The 14,660-nt window shown below is 53.9% G+C and overlaps 1 protein-coding gene across 1 annotated transcript; it reads right to left on the reverse strand.

Moving 5' to 3' along the window:
• Positions 1-93: 93 nt before the first annotated feature.
• Positions 94-14,263, reverse strand: PRSS47 (Putative serine protease 47). Its single transcript, XM_003938232.2, has 5 exons — positions 13,886-14,263; positions 12,797-12,981; positions 10,240-10,525; positions 523-675; positions 94-405 (listed from the first exon to the last, which is right to left on the reverse strand). Exons 1-5 carry the CDS (start codon positions 14,261-14,263, stop codon positions 94-96), a joined length of 1,314 nt encoding a protein of 437 aa, XP_003938281.2.
• Positions 14,264-14,660: the final 397 nt, after the last annotated feature.

The raw sequence follows: 14,660 nt of genomic DNA on the forward strand, positions 1-14,660 counted from the left end.
AGGAACTATTCAGAGGCGGGCTGGCGAGAGGGAGGGTCCAGCGTGGACACCCCAGCCTGAGCAGAGAGAAGGTGCCGAGGGGCTCTGTGGTCATCATAGGGTCTGCCATGGGGCCCTGAGGGTAAGTGGCATCAGGAACCAGGTCTGTGGAGGCACAAGGGCTGTGCAGGGCCCAGGCAGGCCAGCAGCCCTCAGAGGTTTGGGTGGAGGGCGGGTGTGAGGCGCCACCGCGGGGTCAGGAAGAGGAGTGAGCCTCATAATTTCGTCGATCCAGTTGGCAAAGTAGCTGACCCTGGTGAAGATGCTGGGGTAGGCAGGATGCCGGCAGTCCAGGCCCCAGCTGGCCAGCCCCACCAGGACCCAGGCACTGGGGAGGTAGCAGACTAGAGGACCCCCAGAATCACCCTGAGGAGAGAGAGACAGGAGTTAGTTTTGGGGGCTGAGTGGGGCTGAAACGCCAGATGGCAAGGTTGGGCGCTCTGTGCCTCCGCTGTCCGAGTCAGGGTCCCACTGCAGACCCACCAGATAGAAATCTCTAGGCGTTAAGCTCCTGAGCTGACCCTCAGAGCAGACAATCGTGGATCTGAATCTATCAACACACGGACCCACCCTCTGCCCCCGACACCCGGGACAACACACTGCTTGAAGCCTAGAGGGGACAGCTGTAGGTAAGGGCTGAGAGGGGCTGGGCCTGCCAGCGAACCTCCGCCAGCTGCAACCTCTGCGCAGAGCCAAGCTCTTGCAAACCCTAAGCTGCAGCAGAGCATCCCTTCCAGGGCCCTTCGCTGTTCTGTTCATTTGGGCCTTTGGTTTTCTCTCAACTTTTTGGTAAACTATCTTTAGAGAGTGCCCATGCCCAGGGCTTGTGGAGACAGTCCACATCACTAGGGAAGCAGGCAGGGTCTCCAGAAAGTTGCTGAGAGGTACTGGAGCCCTGAAACGCTGGCAGGGTGGGATCACGCAGTGGAAAAGTCCCCTATATCATGGGCCAAAAAGTGAGACCCAATGAAAAGGTTTCACCTCCAGGGTGGCTGGCAGCAGGGCCCAGAGCCGGCTCTTCCACCCACCAGTCTAGTGCGAATGTGGGGCATCCGGTGCAAGCGCTGCTCTTGGGAAACACGGGGGGAAGACAAACCTCCTCCCCCATGGTACTTAGATAAATCAGCCAACCGACCCTGTGGAAACAGGGAGAACATTTCATATCCTTTGGTTACTACACGCTTTCCTGAGCTGACACTGAAAATAGGAAACAGAACCCACCTCTGCAAGGTCCAGAAGAGAGGGCCCAGTCGGTGTAAACCAGGAGAGGAGGGGGCAAGCCTCCTGGTAGGGAGCTCCGGGGCAGAGGGAGGTGCCAGAGCCACAGCGGGGCAGCTTGGAGAACTGTATGCTGGGGGTGGGGGACACAGGACCTGTCTAAACCGTCAGTCTGATGCCATGTGGAGAAGGAGTAGTTGCTGAGAGCCAGGTAGAGAGGAGGGAGAGGGAGGCAACTACGGGAGGGAAGAAACGGTCAGATTTGGGATGGTATTTTGAAGGAGAAGCCAAGGGTCTTGTGGAGTCTGACGTTTTCAACCAGGGGAAAGGTGCAGAGACAAAAGGAAGCCGGCTGAGGACTCAGCTCCGGGGTCTCCAGCACTGAGAGGCCGGGAGGGCAGAAGCAGCCGGTAGCAAAGAGTGGGAGCGGAGCGGCTGGGGCCCGGCACCAGGGGCTGAGCAGAGATGCTGCTGATGCGTTAAGGGAGCGGTGGCTCTGCCAAGGCAGAGGCTGCGGACACAGTGACTCTGGTGGCACGAGAGATACAAGGCTGGAGTGGGTGACTCGGTGCAGTCAACCCTGGAAGGAGTCTTCGGGGAAGCAAGGCAGGGAAAGGGGGCAGTAGCTGGAGGAGATTGTTGCCATGTGTTGCCATGGGAGGTGTGAGAGGGAGAGCAGGGGGCACGGGAGCAGGGGAAAGGCCCTCGGGACCCGGTGCTCAGGGATGGGCTGGCCCAGGATGAGCTACCAGGACAAGGGGAGAGACGGGGCAGTGGGGTGGGCGACACAGGGCCAGGAGGAGCGAGCTTCTCAGGCTTCCTCTCCTCAGTTTCCTGAGAAGCAAGATAGCATGCTGGGAGGGGGGGCCTGGCTCGGGGAGTGGAGGCCTGAGGAGAGAGAAGGGGGGACATGGTGCGGTCACTGAAGAATGGCTCCAAAGACATCTGCATTCTCATCCCAGGAAACTGTGAGGGCCTTATCTTACATGGCACAGGGGAGTTTGCAGCTGGGGATGAGTGGGGAATCTTGAGACAGGAGATTACTCTGGAGTATCTCAAAAGGCCCAGTGTCATCATGAAATTCTTTATACGGGAAGGCAGGAGACAGGAAGGTCAGAGTCAGAGGAGGAGATACAGCGACAGACTCAGAGGTCACACTGAGAGCTTCGAAGATGGAGAGAGACCAAGAGCCCAGGAGTGCGGGCGGCCTCTAGAAGCTGGAAAAGGAAATTGAATCCCCTCTCGAGCCTCCAGAAAAAACCAGCCCTGCTGAGACCTTGATTTTGACTTCCGACCTCTAGAACTTCAAGACAACAGACATCTGTGGTCTCAGCCACCCAGTCTGTGGTGATCTGCTCCTGCAGCCCTAGCAAATTCATGCACAGGGTCTTCTTGGGAGTGGAAGGCGCCCTCGCTGTCTCAGCTCTGCCCCTCAGTGCTTCCCCGCTCAGAGCGCTCACCCAGCTCGTTAGAGGACAGGAGGAGGCCTGGTCCTCGGGCAGTGGTTCCTGGCTACTCCAGGCCTCAGCGATCCATGCAGATGAACCACCTGCTTGCCAACATCATGCTGGATTCTGGGCTCATCTGGGAGAGACGGGAAGGACTCCAAGGGTCTCTTGGCCCTGACCCCTGGGAGCTCTGAGTAGGCAGAGGAAGTCCCAACACTAACGTACCCAATGCAAACTAGACCATGGTTTGCACTACTGTGGAGACAGAAGCCCAGTGGTGAATCTCACCTTGAGTGAAAGGGCAGATCTGAGACAGACCCGGAAGAATGAGTACAATTCAGAGGAAAACAGACAAGGCCAGGAACATGGAAGCCAACACTTATGAAGCCCCTGCTAAACACCAGGCACGATGCTACATTGTCTTTTCTTTTCTTTTTTTTTTGAGATGGAATCTCACACTGTCACCCAGGTTGGAGTGCAGTGGCACTCTCTCGGCTCACTGCAACCTCCGCCTCCCGGGTTCAAGTGATTCTCCTGCCTCAGCCTCCTGAGTAGCTGGGATTACAGGTGCCTGCCATCACACCTGGCTAATTTTCATATATATATATATATATATATATATATATATATTTTTTTTTTTTTTTTTTTTTTTTTTTTAAGATGGGGTTTCACCATGATGGCCAGGCTGGTCTTGAATTCCTGAACTCAGGAGATCCACCCACCTCGGCCTCCCAAAGTGCTAGGATTACAGGCGTGAGGCACCGCATGTGGCCCAATTTTCATATTTTTAATAGAGATGGGGTTTCACCATGTTGGCCAGGCTGGTCTTGAACTCCTGACCTTGTGATCCACCCACCTCAGCCTCCCAAAGTGCTAGGATTAGAGGCATGAGCCACTGCGCATAGCCACGGTGCTACATTTTCTACGGGAACCTATGAAGTGGAGGCTGTTAGCAAGCCCATTGTACATTAGCTAAGGTGAGGAAACTTAGCTAAGGTTACAGCACATGCAAGTGACAGAGTGAAGACTGCAGTCAGCTGTGTCCTGCCTGCAGTCTGAGCACTGAGTCACCCTGCAGCTGTCTCTCCTCAGAGCTGTTTCTACACCCTCCATGCAGGCAGAGAAGAGAGCCCTGGGGTGGAGGTGGGGAGCACAGCAGACGGCTCAGCAGGAGATGAATTCAGATGGTATCTCACGGGTGACTGAAAGGCTCAGGAGACATCCGCCTCAGTGGTGTCCTCGGCCTGGACTAAGAACTAGAGGAGGGGCGGGGCTGAGGGGCACTGTGCGATGTCCAGCGGGCAATCAAACTGTGCTGGCCCTGAGCTCCTGGGGCACGGCCTTGGCAAGAGAGGATGGCAGAGAACAAGGCTGGAAGGGAACTGGACTAAGGACTTGGTGGCTGAGCTCCACCAGGGCTGGGCACTGGGCAGGCTCCCTGCTCCCCCGGGGGTGCAGATGACGACTCTGTGGGGAGAAGGGGCCAGTCCATACAGCCAGAAAGGAGGGACAATGAAGTATGTGGACATGGACGGGAAACCAAGGCAGGCAGGTGGGCCGAGCTCCCTCCCACTGCTCAGCCAGCTCACCAGGCAATATTGAACACCGTGCTGCCAGTGAGCCCTTTGCACAGGCCAGGAGGATTCAGGGCTCAGACTAGTGGGCAGGAGAGACCTGGTTCCAGTTTTCAGTCTGTCGTTTTGCTAGCACTGTGACCTTAGCTAAGCACATTCATTTCCAAGGGCTTGCCATAACACGGTGCCACCACCTTCATGGCTTCGAAGCAACAGAAATGTATTCTCTCACAGTTCTGGAGGCCAGAAATCCGAAACCAGCATGCTTCCAGGGACACACTACCTCCAAAGGCTCTAGGGGAGGACCCTCCCTTGGCTCTTCCAGCTTCTCGAGGCACAGGCATTCCTTGGCTTGTGGCGGCATCCCTCCCCTCTCCATCTGTCCTCACATGACCATCTTCTCCTTGTGTGTCTCTACGGCCTCTCCCTCTCTTACAAGGATACCAGTCATTGAATTTAGGGCCCACCCTAAATCCAGGATAGCTTCACCTTGAGATTCTTTACTAATTACATCTGTAAAGATCCTATTTCCAAATAAGGTCACACTCTGAGGTTCCAAGTGGATGCCATCCCTTTAACCACCTCATGGAGGAGGCCGTGGAATCCTCACACAGTTGATGAGGATCCAGGCTCAGAAGTTGAAGAGAACATCCCAGGTCAGGGCTGGCACATGTGGCGGAGCAATGTCTCTCATTCCAGGGTCCCAGCGCTTTCCTCTCTGCCCCACTGTGGTGTCTACACAAAAGCTCAGCCCACAGATGTCAGCTCATGACCTGTGGGAGAGGATGTGGAGGCCGGGTTGGCCTCGGAGTAAGAACACCTAGGCCCGGGTTGTGCTGCCTCACTTAGGCTAGCTGCTTTTCCACTCTGGGCCTCCATTTCCCCACCTATAACATGGGACATTACAGAAGGTTGAAGAGGATCTTCACAATCCATATCATGAGCTTATATCCAGAATACATAAAGAGCTACTAGAAGAAAAAGAAGGACAACCCAACAGAAAAATGAGAGGGGAAAAAAAACTTGAAAGGAAACTTCATAGAAGAAGATATAAACTAATAATAAACATACAAAACATTTTAAGCCCAAAACCACTATACACTCACCAAAATGGCCCAAATCAGCAAAGGTGGAAAGGGCCAAAGCTTGGTGAAGAAAGAAGCTCTCATCCTCTGCCAGAGGGAAGGCTGTTCCCCATTCTCTGCCAAAGCTGAACACACAGACACACCTTTTTCTTTTCTTTTTTTTTTTTTGAGATGGAGTTTCGCTCTTGTTACCCAGGCTGGAGTGCAATGGCGCGATCTTGGCTCACCACAACCTCTGCCTCCTGGGTTCAGGCAATTCTCCTGCCTCAGCCTCCTGAGTAGCTGGGATTACAGGCACGCGCCACCATGCCCAGCTAATTTTTTGTATTTTTAGTAGAGACGGGGTTTCACCATGTTGACCGGGATGGTCTCGATCTCTTGACCTTGTGATCCACCCGCCTCGGCCTCCCAAAGTGCTGGGATTACAGGCTTCAGCCACCACGCCCGGCAGACACACCTTTTTCTCTCCAGCGGTTCTATTCATGGGCTTCTATGTAATAAAACATATTCATCTGTGCCCCAAAGACAAACACAAACATGCACATAGCACAGCTACTCACAATACCTACAACTCGGAAACTACTCAAATACTTCTCCAGCGTAGAATTGACAACAGAATTCAGTTCACACAATAGCACACTATAGAGCAATGGGAAGGAACACACTGACAACGTGTAATAGTATGGACGAATCTCAGAGATATACCATTAGGACACAAAAGAGTGCTGGCTGTAAATTCCAGTTATGCAAAGTTCAGAATCTAAGGTGTCAAAAGCAAAGGTGTTGGTTACCCTTGGGCGTTAGTGATAAGAAGGGAGTACATGGGTGCTTCTGGGGTGCTGGTAACATGTTGTGTCAGTGTGGGAAAGCTAACCAAACTATATACTTATTAATTATATACTTTTGTGTATATATATTATGCTTCAATAAAAAGTTTAAAATGTACCCCAAAAAAAGGATGCTGTTTGAGGATCCTTCCAGCAGATGTTCCTGCTGGAATGGGCTGGGGAAGGGCCTAGACTAGGGGAGATTTCTGAGGGATGGAGCCCAGGAGGACATGCAGAGGAGAGAAAGAGGGAAGTCCAGGGGACTCCACAAAGAGAGCAGAGGCAACACAGAGACCCCTCCCGGGGGAAACTGAGGCCAAGAGAATATGCAAAGGAAAAGTGGACATGACCTTACTCACTTTGCAGATGGACTTTCCTGTGGAGAAATCCCCCACACACAGCATCTCCTCATGCACAACGTAGGTCTCGCCTTTGCCAGTTCTTTGCCCGTATAAGGTATTACAGAGTGTGTTCTCAATGAAGCCCACCTTGCCCTCCTGGAGATAGAAGGGTGGTGACAGTCGCACTGCAGAGGTAAGGGGGAGGTCAGTAACATGTCCTGTAGGTTAACTAAGAAAGCTCAGGCTACTCTGAGCCCCTACTCTGCCTGATTGTTAATCACAACCCCTCAAACACAGGGTTTCTCAGAACTGCTGAGCTTTAGACACTGCTTCACTTGCTACCCATCCTTGATAAGTGCCTCTCCTTTTTCTCAAACCTTTGCACATAGTCATCCTATTCCCTCTACCTCTCTCATAGCAATAGATCACACCTCTCATATTCTACAAGAGGTAAATCCCACATGACTCATTCACTGGGACTTAGAAACTATTCAGTGACCAACCTACCCTTTCATGAACTGTCCCATCCATTTTCCATCCATCTATCACTAACCTTTCTTCTCCACCCATCCTCCCATCCACTCACTCACCCATTCCTCCATCTACCTATCTTCCCACATATCCTCATTCATCTATTCACTTCCCACACATGTGCCCATCTAGCCATCCTTTCATCTATCTCTCCATCGAGTCCTCCATCACTCACTCACCTATCCTCCTCTCCATCTACGAACACATCCACCCACTCCATCCATCCACCCACCCACTCACCAATCCTTCTATCTACACATCTATCCAAACATCCATCTACCAACTCAAGTACCATCCATCCACCCATCCGTCCACCCATCCATCCAACCATCCATCCGTCTATCCAACCATCCATCAACTTACCCATCCATCTACTTATCCTTCCATCCATGCAGTCACCCATCCTCCAGTCCACACATCTATTAATTCATCCATGCAGGCACCCATCCTTTTATCCATCAATTCATCATCCATTTATCCATCCACACATGCATCCATTTGCTAATCCAATCACTGATCTATTCACTCAGCTATTCGGCTATCCTGGTGCCAAGTGTCGTTTCTATGCTTAATGATATAGATAATTTTTAGTAGGAAGTGACAGATTAAGTGAAATAATAAATAAAAGTATTTGGCCAGGCATAGTGGCTCACGCCTGTAATCCAAGCACTTTGGAGGCCAAGATGGGCAGATCACCTGAGGTCGGGAGTTCAAGACCAGCCTGACCAACATGGTGAAACTCCCTCTTAAAAAAATAAATAAATAAATAAAATAAAAATAAAAATGAAGGCCGGGCGCGGTGGCTCAAGCTTGTAATCCCAGCACTTTGGGAGGCCGAGGCGGGTGGATCACGAGGTCGAGAGATCGAGACCATCCTGGTCAACATGGTGAAACCCCGTCTCTACTAAAAATACAAAACATTAGCTGGGCATGGTGGCACGTGCCTGTAATCCCAGCTACTCAGGAGGCTGAGGCAGGAGAATTGCCTGAACCCAGGAGGCGGAGGTTGCGGTGAGCTGAGATCGCGCCTTTGCACTCCAGCCTGGGTAACAAGAGTGAAACTCCGTCTCAAAACAAACAAACAAACAAACAAAACAAAACAAAAAAACAAAAAAAAACAAAACAAAACAAATAAATAAAAATGAAAATATTTTAGACTAAGTGATATGAAGAAAATAAAACAGGGAGATGTGATAACAGAGGTTGCGTATTTTAGCTCACATGATTAAGTAAAACTTGCAGAGAAAAAGCTGAATAGTAAATGTAAAGAAGTGACTCATGTAAAGCTTAGATTGACAAGCAAGCTAAAAAGAAAACAAAAAACACAGCAGCTAAAAGCCCCTTTAGAAATGACCTTGAGATATTCAAGGAGTACCCAGGAGGCCCAAGAGGATGTGGTGGGGTAAGTGAAGGTTGCAGTAAAAGATGGCGTATGTCATGGATGCAGTGAAAGCTGGAGAATAGAAAGGGTGCAGTGGAGAATGGGGGGTGTAAAGGGTGTAGTGGAGAATGAGGGGTGTGAAGGGTGCATTGAGGGGTGGGGGGTGTGAAGGGTGCAGTGGGGGGTGGGCTGTGTGAAGGGTGCAGTGGGGGGTGGGGGTGTGAAGGGTGCAGTGGGGGTGGGGGGTGTGAAGGGTGCAGTTGGGGGTGGGGGTGTGAAGGGTGCAGTGGGGGTGGGGGTGTGAAGGGTGCAGTGGGGGGTGGGCTGTGTGAAGGGTGCAGTTGGGGGTGGGGGTGTGAAGGGTGCAGTGGGAGTGGGGGTGTGAAGGGTGCAGTGAGGGTGGGGGTGCAAAGGGTGCAGTGGAGGTGGGGGGTGTGAAGGGTGCAGTTGGGGGTGGGGGTGTGAAGGGTGCAGTAGGGGGTGGGCTGTGTGAAGGGTACAGTTGGGGGTGGGGGTGTGAAGGGTGCAGTGGGGGGTGGGGGTGTGAAGGGTGCAGTGGGGGGTGGGGGTGTGAAGGGTGCAGTGGGAGATGAGGCAGGGAGCCTCAACATCATGCAAAGCTAACTTATTCCTGAGATAGAGAGTCTGGATTTTATTCTAGGCACAAATGAGAATTACTGTAAAATACTGAACAAGGGAGAGACATGACTAACGTTTAAAGTAACACTGTGACATCCAAGTGAGCCTAAAGTGGGGGCACAGAGGAATGGAAGCTGGGTGACCAGTTCAGAAGCTACGGGCAAGAAGTGTGTGTCTGTCAGTGCCAGGCAGCACAATGGTACCAGCCCAGGAGCACAGGCCGGGATATTAAAACAAGTATATGTTGCTTCTACCCTCAAGGCATAACCAGTTGTGCGTATGTGAGTGCTGGGGGCCAGCCAGCAGATGATCAGGGAGAACCCCCTCTATCTAGTAGTCAAAAGCCATGGATGCTAGCAGAGCTGACTCAGTGAAGACATATTCTATCAAAAACACATACAGCACCTCTGTTGAGAAGTACTAACCCTACACATAATTAAATACATGTTCTTCCTTTTTCCCTTAATATCATACTATAGCATTTCCCTAAACTATAAACACTCCTCTCTTCAATAAACACTCTTGTGTATACACTTTTGCCTACATTTCTCTTCTACCCATCTAACAATAAAAATACACACAATTCTCCTCCGTTATTCAGCCCATTAACGAGTCTGGGAAGTAGATGAAAGACCTAGGTTAGGATAAGAGCAAAGTGAGGTTCAGAGAGAGTCAGCACTTCCATGTCGCAACCATTCTAACTGGATCATGTAGCCTCAGAGTGCAGAGCCACCTGAGTATTCTCTCCATTCTTCCCAAGCACCTTCCAAGCAAGGGATGATCCAAGTGTTTGGTGGTGACCTGGAAAGGGCCAGCCCCCAAGCACGTTTTGGAGTTCAGTCCAGTCATCTCAGACCCATGGCTGATTAAAACCTTAACATGAAGAACCATGAAGACTCAACCCAGATTCTGGATTCTAAAAAATTAAAGATTCCCAGACTTCAGAGCCTGGGACTCAGGGAACTCTAAAGCTATGAAATCACACACTTTCAGAAGTAGAAAGGCCCCAGTGTGGTGTTCCTCACCTTGCAGGTCATGGAAATGAGGCACAGAGGGCCACGTCCAGTGGCTTCCTCTTTGCCTAGTTAAGCCATCTTCCCTTCTTCCCTCCTCCCTCCCTCTTCCTCCCTCCTTCATCTTCCCGCCTCTCCCACACCCCCTCACGGTCTTCGGTGAGCATTCCCCAGCCGGTTATCCAACAGGACACGTTACTGGGCAGCTGCATGTCCCGGGATGGGAGGCAGACAGGGACAACGTAGGAAGTGAAGTTCACAGGCGGGTGCAGCTGCAACATGGCAATGTCACTCCCAAAGGTGTGGAGCTTCTCAAAGTCTGGGTGGGTGATGATCCGGTGCACAGACTTCTTCTGGGTGTGCTGGGTTTCATGATAGAGCTGGGTGTTTCCCAACAGAACCTGATAGTTCTCCAGGGCCTGGGATTTGCTGGAGGAGGAAAGCCCCATTTTTACCATCCTCGGGGAGTACAGAGCAGCACCCTCTCTTGCATCCACGTGTAACTGCCCACACACCTATGAGTCCTTCTCCCCTGACATGATTCCAGACAGCTTTGTATCCCCCTTTCTGACAGTCAGGAGCCCTCTTTTTTTTTTTTCTTTTTTAAGACAGAGTTTCGCTCTTGTTACCCAGGCTGGAGAGCAATGGCACGATCTCGGCTCACCGCAACCTTCACCTCCTGGGTTCAGGCAATTCTCCTGCCTCAGCCTCCCGAGTAGCTGGGACTACAGGCATGCCCAGCTAATTTTTGTATTTTTAGTAGAGACGGGGTTTCACCCTGTTGACCAGGACGGTCTCGATCTCTTGACCTCGTGATCCACCCACCTGGGCCTCCCAAAGTGCTGGGATTATAGGTGTGAGCCACTGCGCCCGGCCGCCCGCTTTTTATTGAGACTGAGTTTCACTCTTGTTGCCCAGGCTGGAGTGCAATGGCACGATCTCAGCTCATAGCAAACTCCACCTCCCAGGTTCAAGTGATTCTCCTGCCTCAGCCTCCCGAGTAGCTGGGATTACAGGCATGCACCACCACGCCCAGCTAATTTTTTGTATTTTTAGTAGAGACGCGATTTCTCCATGTTGGTCAGGCTGGTCTTGAACTCCCAACCTCAGGTGATGGGCCCGCCTCAGCCTCTCAAAGTGCTGGGATTATAGATGTGAGCCTCCGTGCCCTGCCGTGGAACTATTCTTTTTTTGAGGTTCATGGATAGTCTACTCACAACCTCAGGACATATGGCTTCCCCAGCACACCCTTGAATCAGAGGAGCAGAGAATCCTACAGCCAGAAAAGTCCTGGACAGAGTCATCAAATTGAGCCCTTTTATTTTACACGAGAGGAGCTCTGGCTCAATTCTGGCTCCAGACTGACCCTTCTGAAGGCTGCCTATGACCCGCTTCCTGGCCTAACCACCTTTCCTGCCCTCTCTCAGGGTGTCTTCCCCGCTGTTGTAAGCACTCATACAGGATTTATTCAATGCCCGGATGAATGCATGAAACTGAAGCTGTCCTTGTTCCTGAACACAACGACGGAACTTTTGACCTTTGTCACTTTGTTCACACGGGCCAGCCACCAGGAAAGCCCTCGCCACACTCCCCATACCAAAGCCTCCTCTTCTGGGAAGCCCCTGCAGCTCCTCATCCTCCCTCAAGGCTGCAGCATCTCTCCGGACGCCCCTGCCTTGGGTCAGCTTTGTCACCCACTCTGCGCTTTCCCTCCTGCATCCTGCTTGTTGGAGCTTGTGTCTCACCTTCCCACAGAGACACCTTCACTTGGGGTCTTGCCACACCCTATGCCATAGAGCAGGCGTCCCCAAACTTTTTACACAGGGGGCCAGTTCACTGTCCCTCAGACCGTTGGAGGGCCGCCACATACTGTGCTCCTCCCACTGACCACCAATGAAAGAGGTGCCCCTTCCTGAAGTGCGGCGGGGGGCCGGATAAATGGCTTCAGGGGGCTGCATGCGGCCTGAGGGCCATAGTTTGGGGACACCTGCCACAGAGGGTCTTGGGTGGCGTGGCACACAGGAGATGCCCACAGCACCCAGTTAGAGTCTCAAAGCCACTAAGTGCCCAAGCTGACTTCCTACCTGGACTGTGATGCCTTCTTCTCCCTCTGGGTCCCTCCAACTGTTCAGAAGCTGGGCACTGAGTCAGGTTCAGGAGGTCCAGAAAAGTTGCACCCCTGACTGTCCATGACATTCTCCAGGGTCAGGGGGCCCCACTCTTCCCACCCATGCAGCCTGGCACAGCTCCTCCAGGCATAGAGTTTTACAGAAAAAAAGAGTTGCCTGGCCGCTGGCTACATGCAGAGTCCCCAGTCCCTGCTGGAGTCTGACTCACAGGAGTGTGCAGACACTGAAGAAAAGCCCTGCTGGTGGCCAAGAGAGGCGCTGCCAATGCTCTCAGGCACGGCTAGGTTGAGCAGACAGACACAGGGGCCAGGGACCCCCCGCCAGAGCTGAAGATGGAGGATCAGGAGGGTCTGGGCAGATGGAGGAAGCGCTGGGTGGAGAGTGGGGAGGACAGTCCTGGTAGAGGGGACCGCGGGCCAAAGGCAGGCACCACATCAGTGTGGTGGCAGCAGACTTCTCCAGAGCAAAGCCCAGAGGAGAGACAGAACCCACCCCAGACCCCCAACCCTCGTCCCTTGCATCTTTCTCCCCACCAGCCCCTCTGCTGGAGGTCCAGGGAAGGAGGACTCACTTGAGAAAGCAGTGGGCAGTTGACAGCAGCCAGCGGGAGTTGATGAGGACAGCTCCGCAGAGGTGCGAGCCCCGGTAGAGAAGGCTGGCCTGCCATGGCCACTGGCCAGCCGCTGCATCCCGGCCACCATAGATCTTCCCTACCACCTGAGGCTTCCCACACACTGTGGAGACACCCCCGTCCACCTGTTAGAGACACTAGTGGTGCCCATGACTGCCACCCCAGTGAGGCCTCTGCTCTCTTCAGAGATGGGAAAACCAAGGCCGAAGAATAGGTGACCTGGCCAAAATGACCGAGGGCTACCCCCGCGTCTGCCTTCTATGGCCACTACCAGGACCAGATGACAGAGCACAATTGAGCGGGCTCTGTGGGAATGAGGGCCCAGGGGTCTTGTGGGAGGGGCAAGGCTGACCCAGGGTGGTCACAGCAGCTCATCCTTAACCGGACCTGCCGAGGACGGGTGGACTGGAACCCAGCCCTGGGACTTTATTTCCTCACCAGAACACCTGTATGCCTCCTTTGCAGATCAAAGAACTGAAGGTCTCAGAGGTGTCTAAGTGGCCGTGCCCTCTCAACCCCACCCCAGTACCCCAGGGAGAGAGACCAGCAGGCAGAAGTCTGTTGTGCTGTGTGACTTGGGAAAACTTGCTCCCCCTTTCTGATTCCCGATGTTTTATTTTTAAAAGGTGAGGGGTGGGGCTGCTGCTGACAACCTTGGTTCTGAGACTTCTGCCTGGGAGGCGGAGCTGTGAGCCTGGGCTCCTGACAGGCAGTGCCCTGGTCCCTGGCCTGTGTTTCCAGGCCTCAGGAAGTGGACATGAAACCCCACGGCCCACCCCATTATCGGCGCGCAGCAGTCCTGGTGCTCTTTCCCTTCACCCAGCCCCAGCGCCAGGCCCCGGCACCCCATCCAGTTCCGTGGGCACCATACCCAGTCCTGGGACCGAGAGTGGGCAGCCTGACCCCCTGACCCACCGTGCCTGATGCCGTCTCTGGGGCCACCTGGTTGGGAGCGCAGGGGAGAGAGACAACGGACTCGGGTGACTTCCGGCCCTAGGCACCAGGCCCCGAGCCCCGCCTCCTCCCCACCGCCTCTGGCCGCAGTTCCCCCAGGTCTCCCTGACGGCTGCTCACCCCACCTGGTCTTGCCGAGACCTCGACCCCCTGCCCCTGTGGCCCAGGGGCCCGCTCAAATGCTCCCTGTGCCCAGCCGTCGCCTCCCCGAGGCCCGCTCGGCCCCACGCCCTCTGCTTCAAACGGACCTTGAGTTCTGACTACGGGTTCCTGGCCCTCCTGCACCCCCGGGCTCTCTCTGGCCTCCCCCGGAGCCTGCGAGGGGCTAGTGGCGTGGGACTGCGAGGCAGAGGCGGCCTCTGGGCTCAGGAGCAGCAGCAGCAGCAGCAGCAGCAGCAGACACCAAAGCAGGTGGCCTGGCTGGGCTCCGGTCCGTGTTGCCCCCACACGCATCGCCTGACGCCAGGACGGGAAGAAGGGGAACAGGAGCCGACCCCGACACCACCCTGATACGGGTGAAACAGGCGATGACTCCTGGCCCTGACCCCTGGGAAACAGGTCATGACCTCGCCCTGACCCCAGCACCAGCCGGGCACCGAACCCAGTCTCTAACCCCGTCAGGAGACAGCCCCTAACCCCGCCCTGACCCCGCCTTGACCCCATCCATGGCCAGCTCCTGACCCTGCCCTGACCCCGCCCATGCCCAGCCCCTGACCCTACCCCCCGCCCTGACTCCTCCCATGTCCAGCCCTTGACCCTACCCTGATCCCCTAGGCCCAGCCCTGATCCCTCCCATACCCAGCCCCTGACCCTGCCCTGTACCTGCCCCTGACAGGTTCTGAACAGATGC

The sequence above is a fragment of the Saimiri boliviensis genome, chromosome 2, assembly GCF_048565385.1.
Source record: "Saimiri boliviensis isolate mSaiBol1 chromosome 2, mSaiBol1.pri, whole genome shotgun sequence".
Classification (NCBI taxonomy): domain Eukaryota; kingdom Metazoa; phylum Chordata; class Mammalia; order Primates; family Cebidae; genus Saimiri; species Saimiri boliviensis.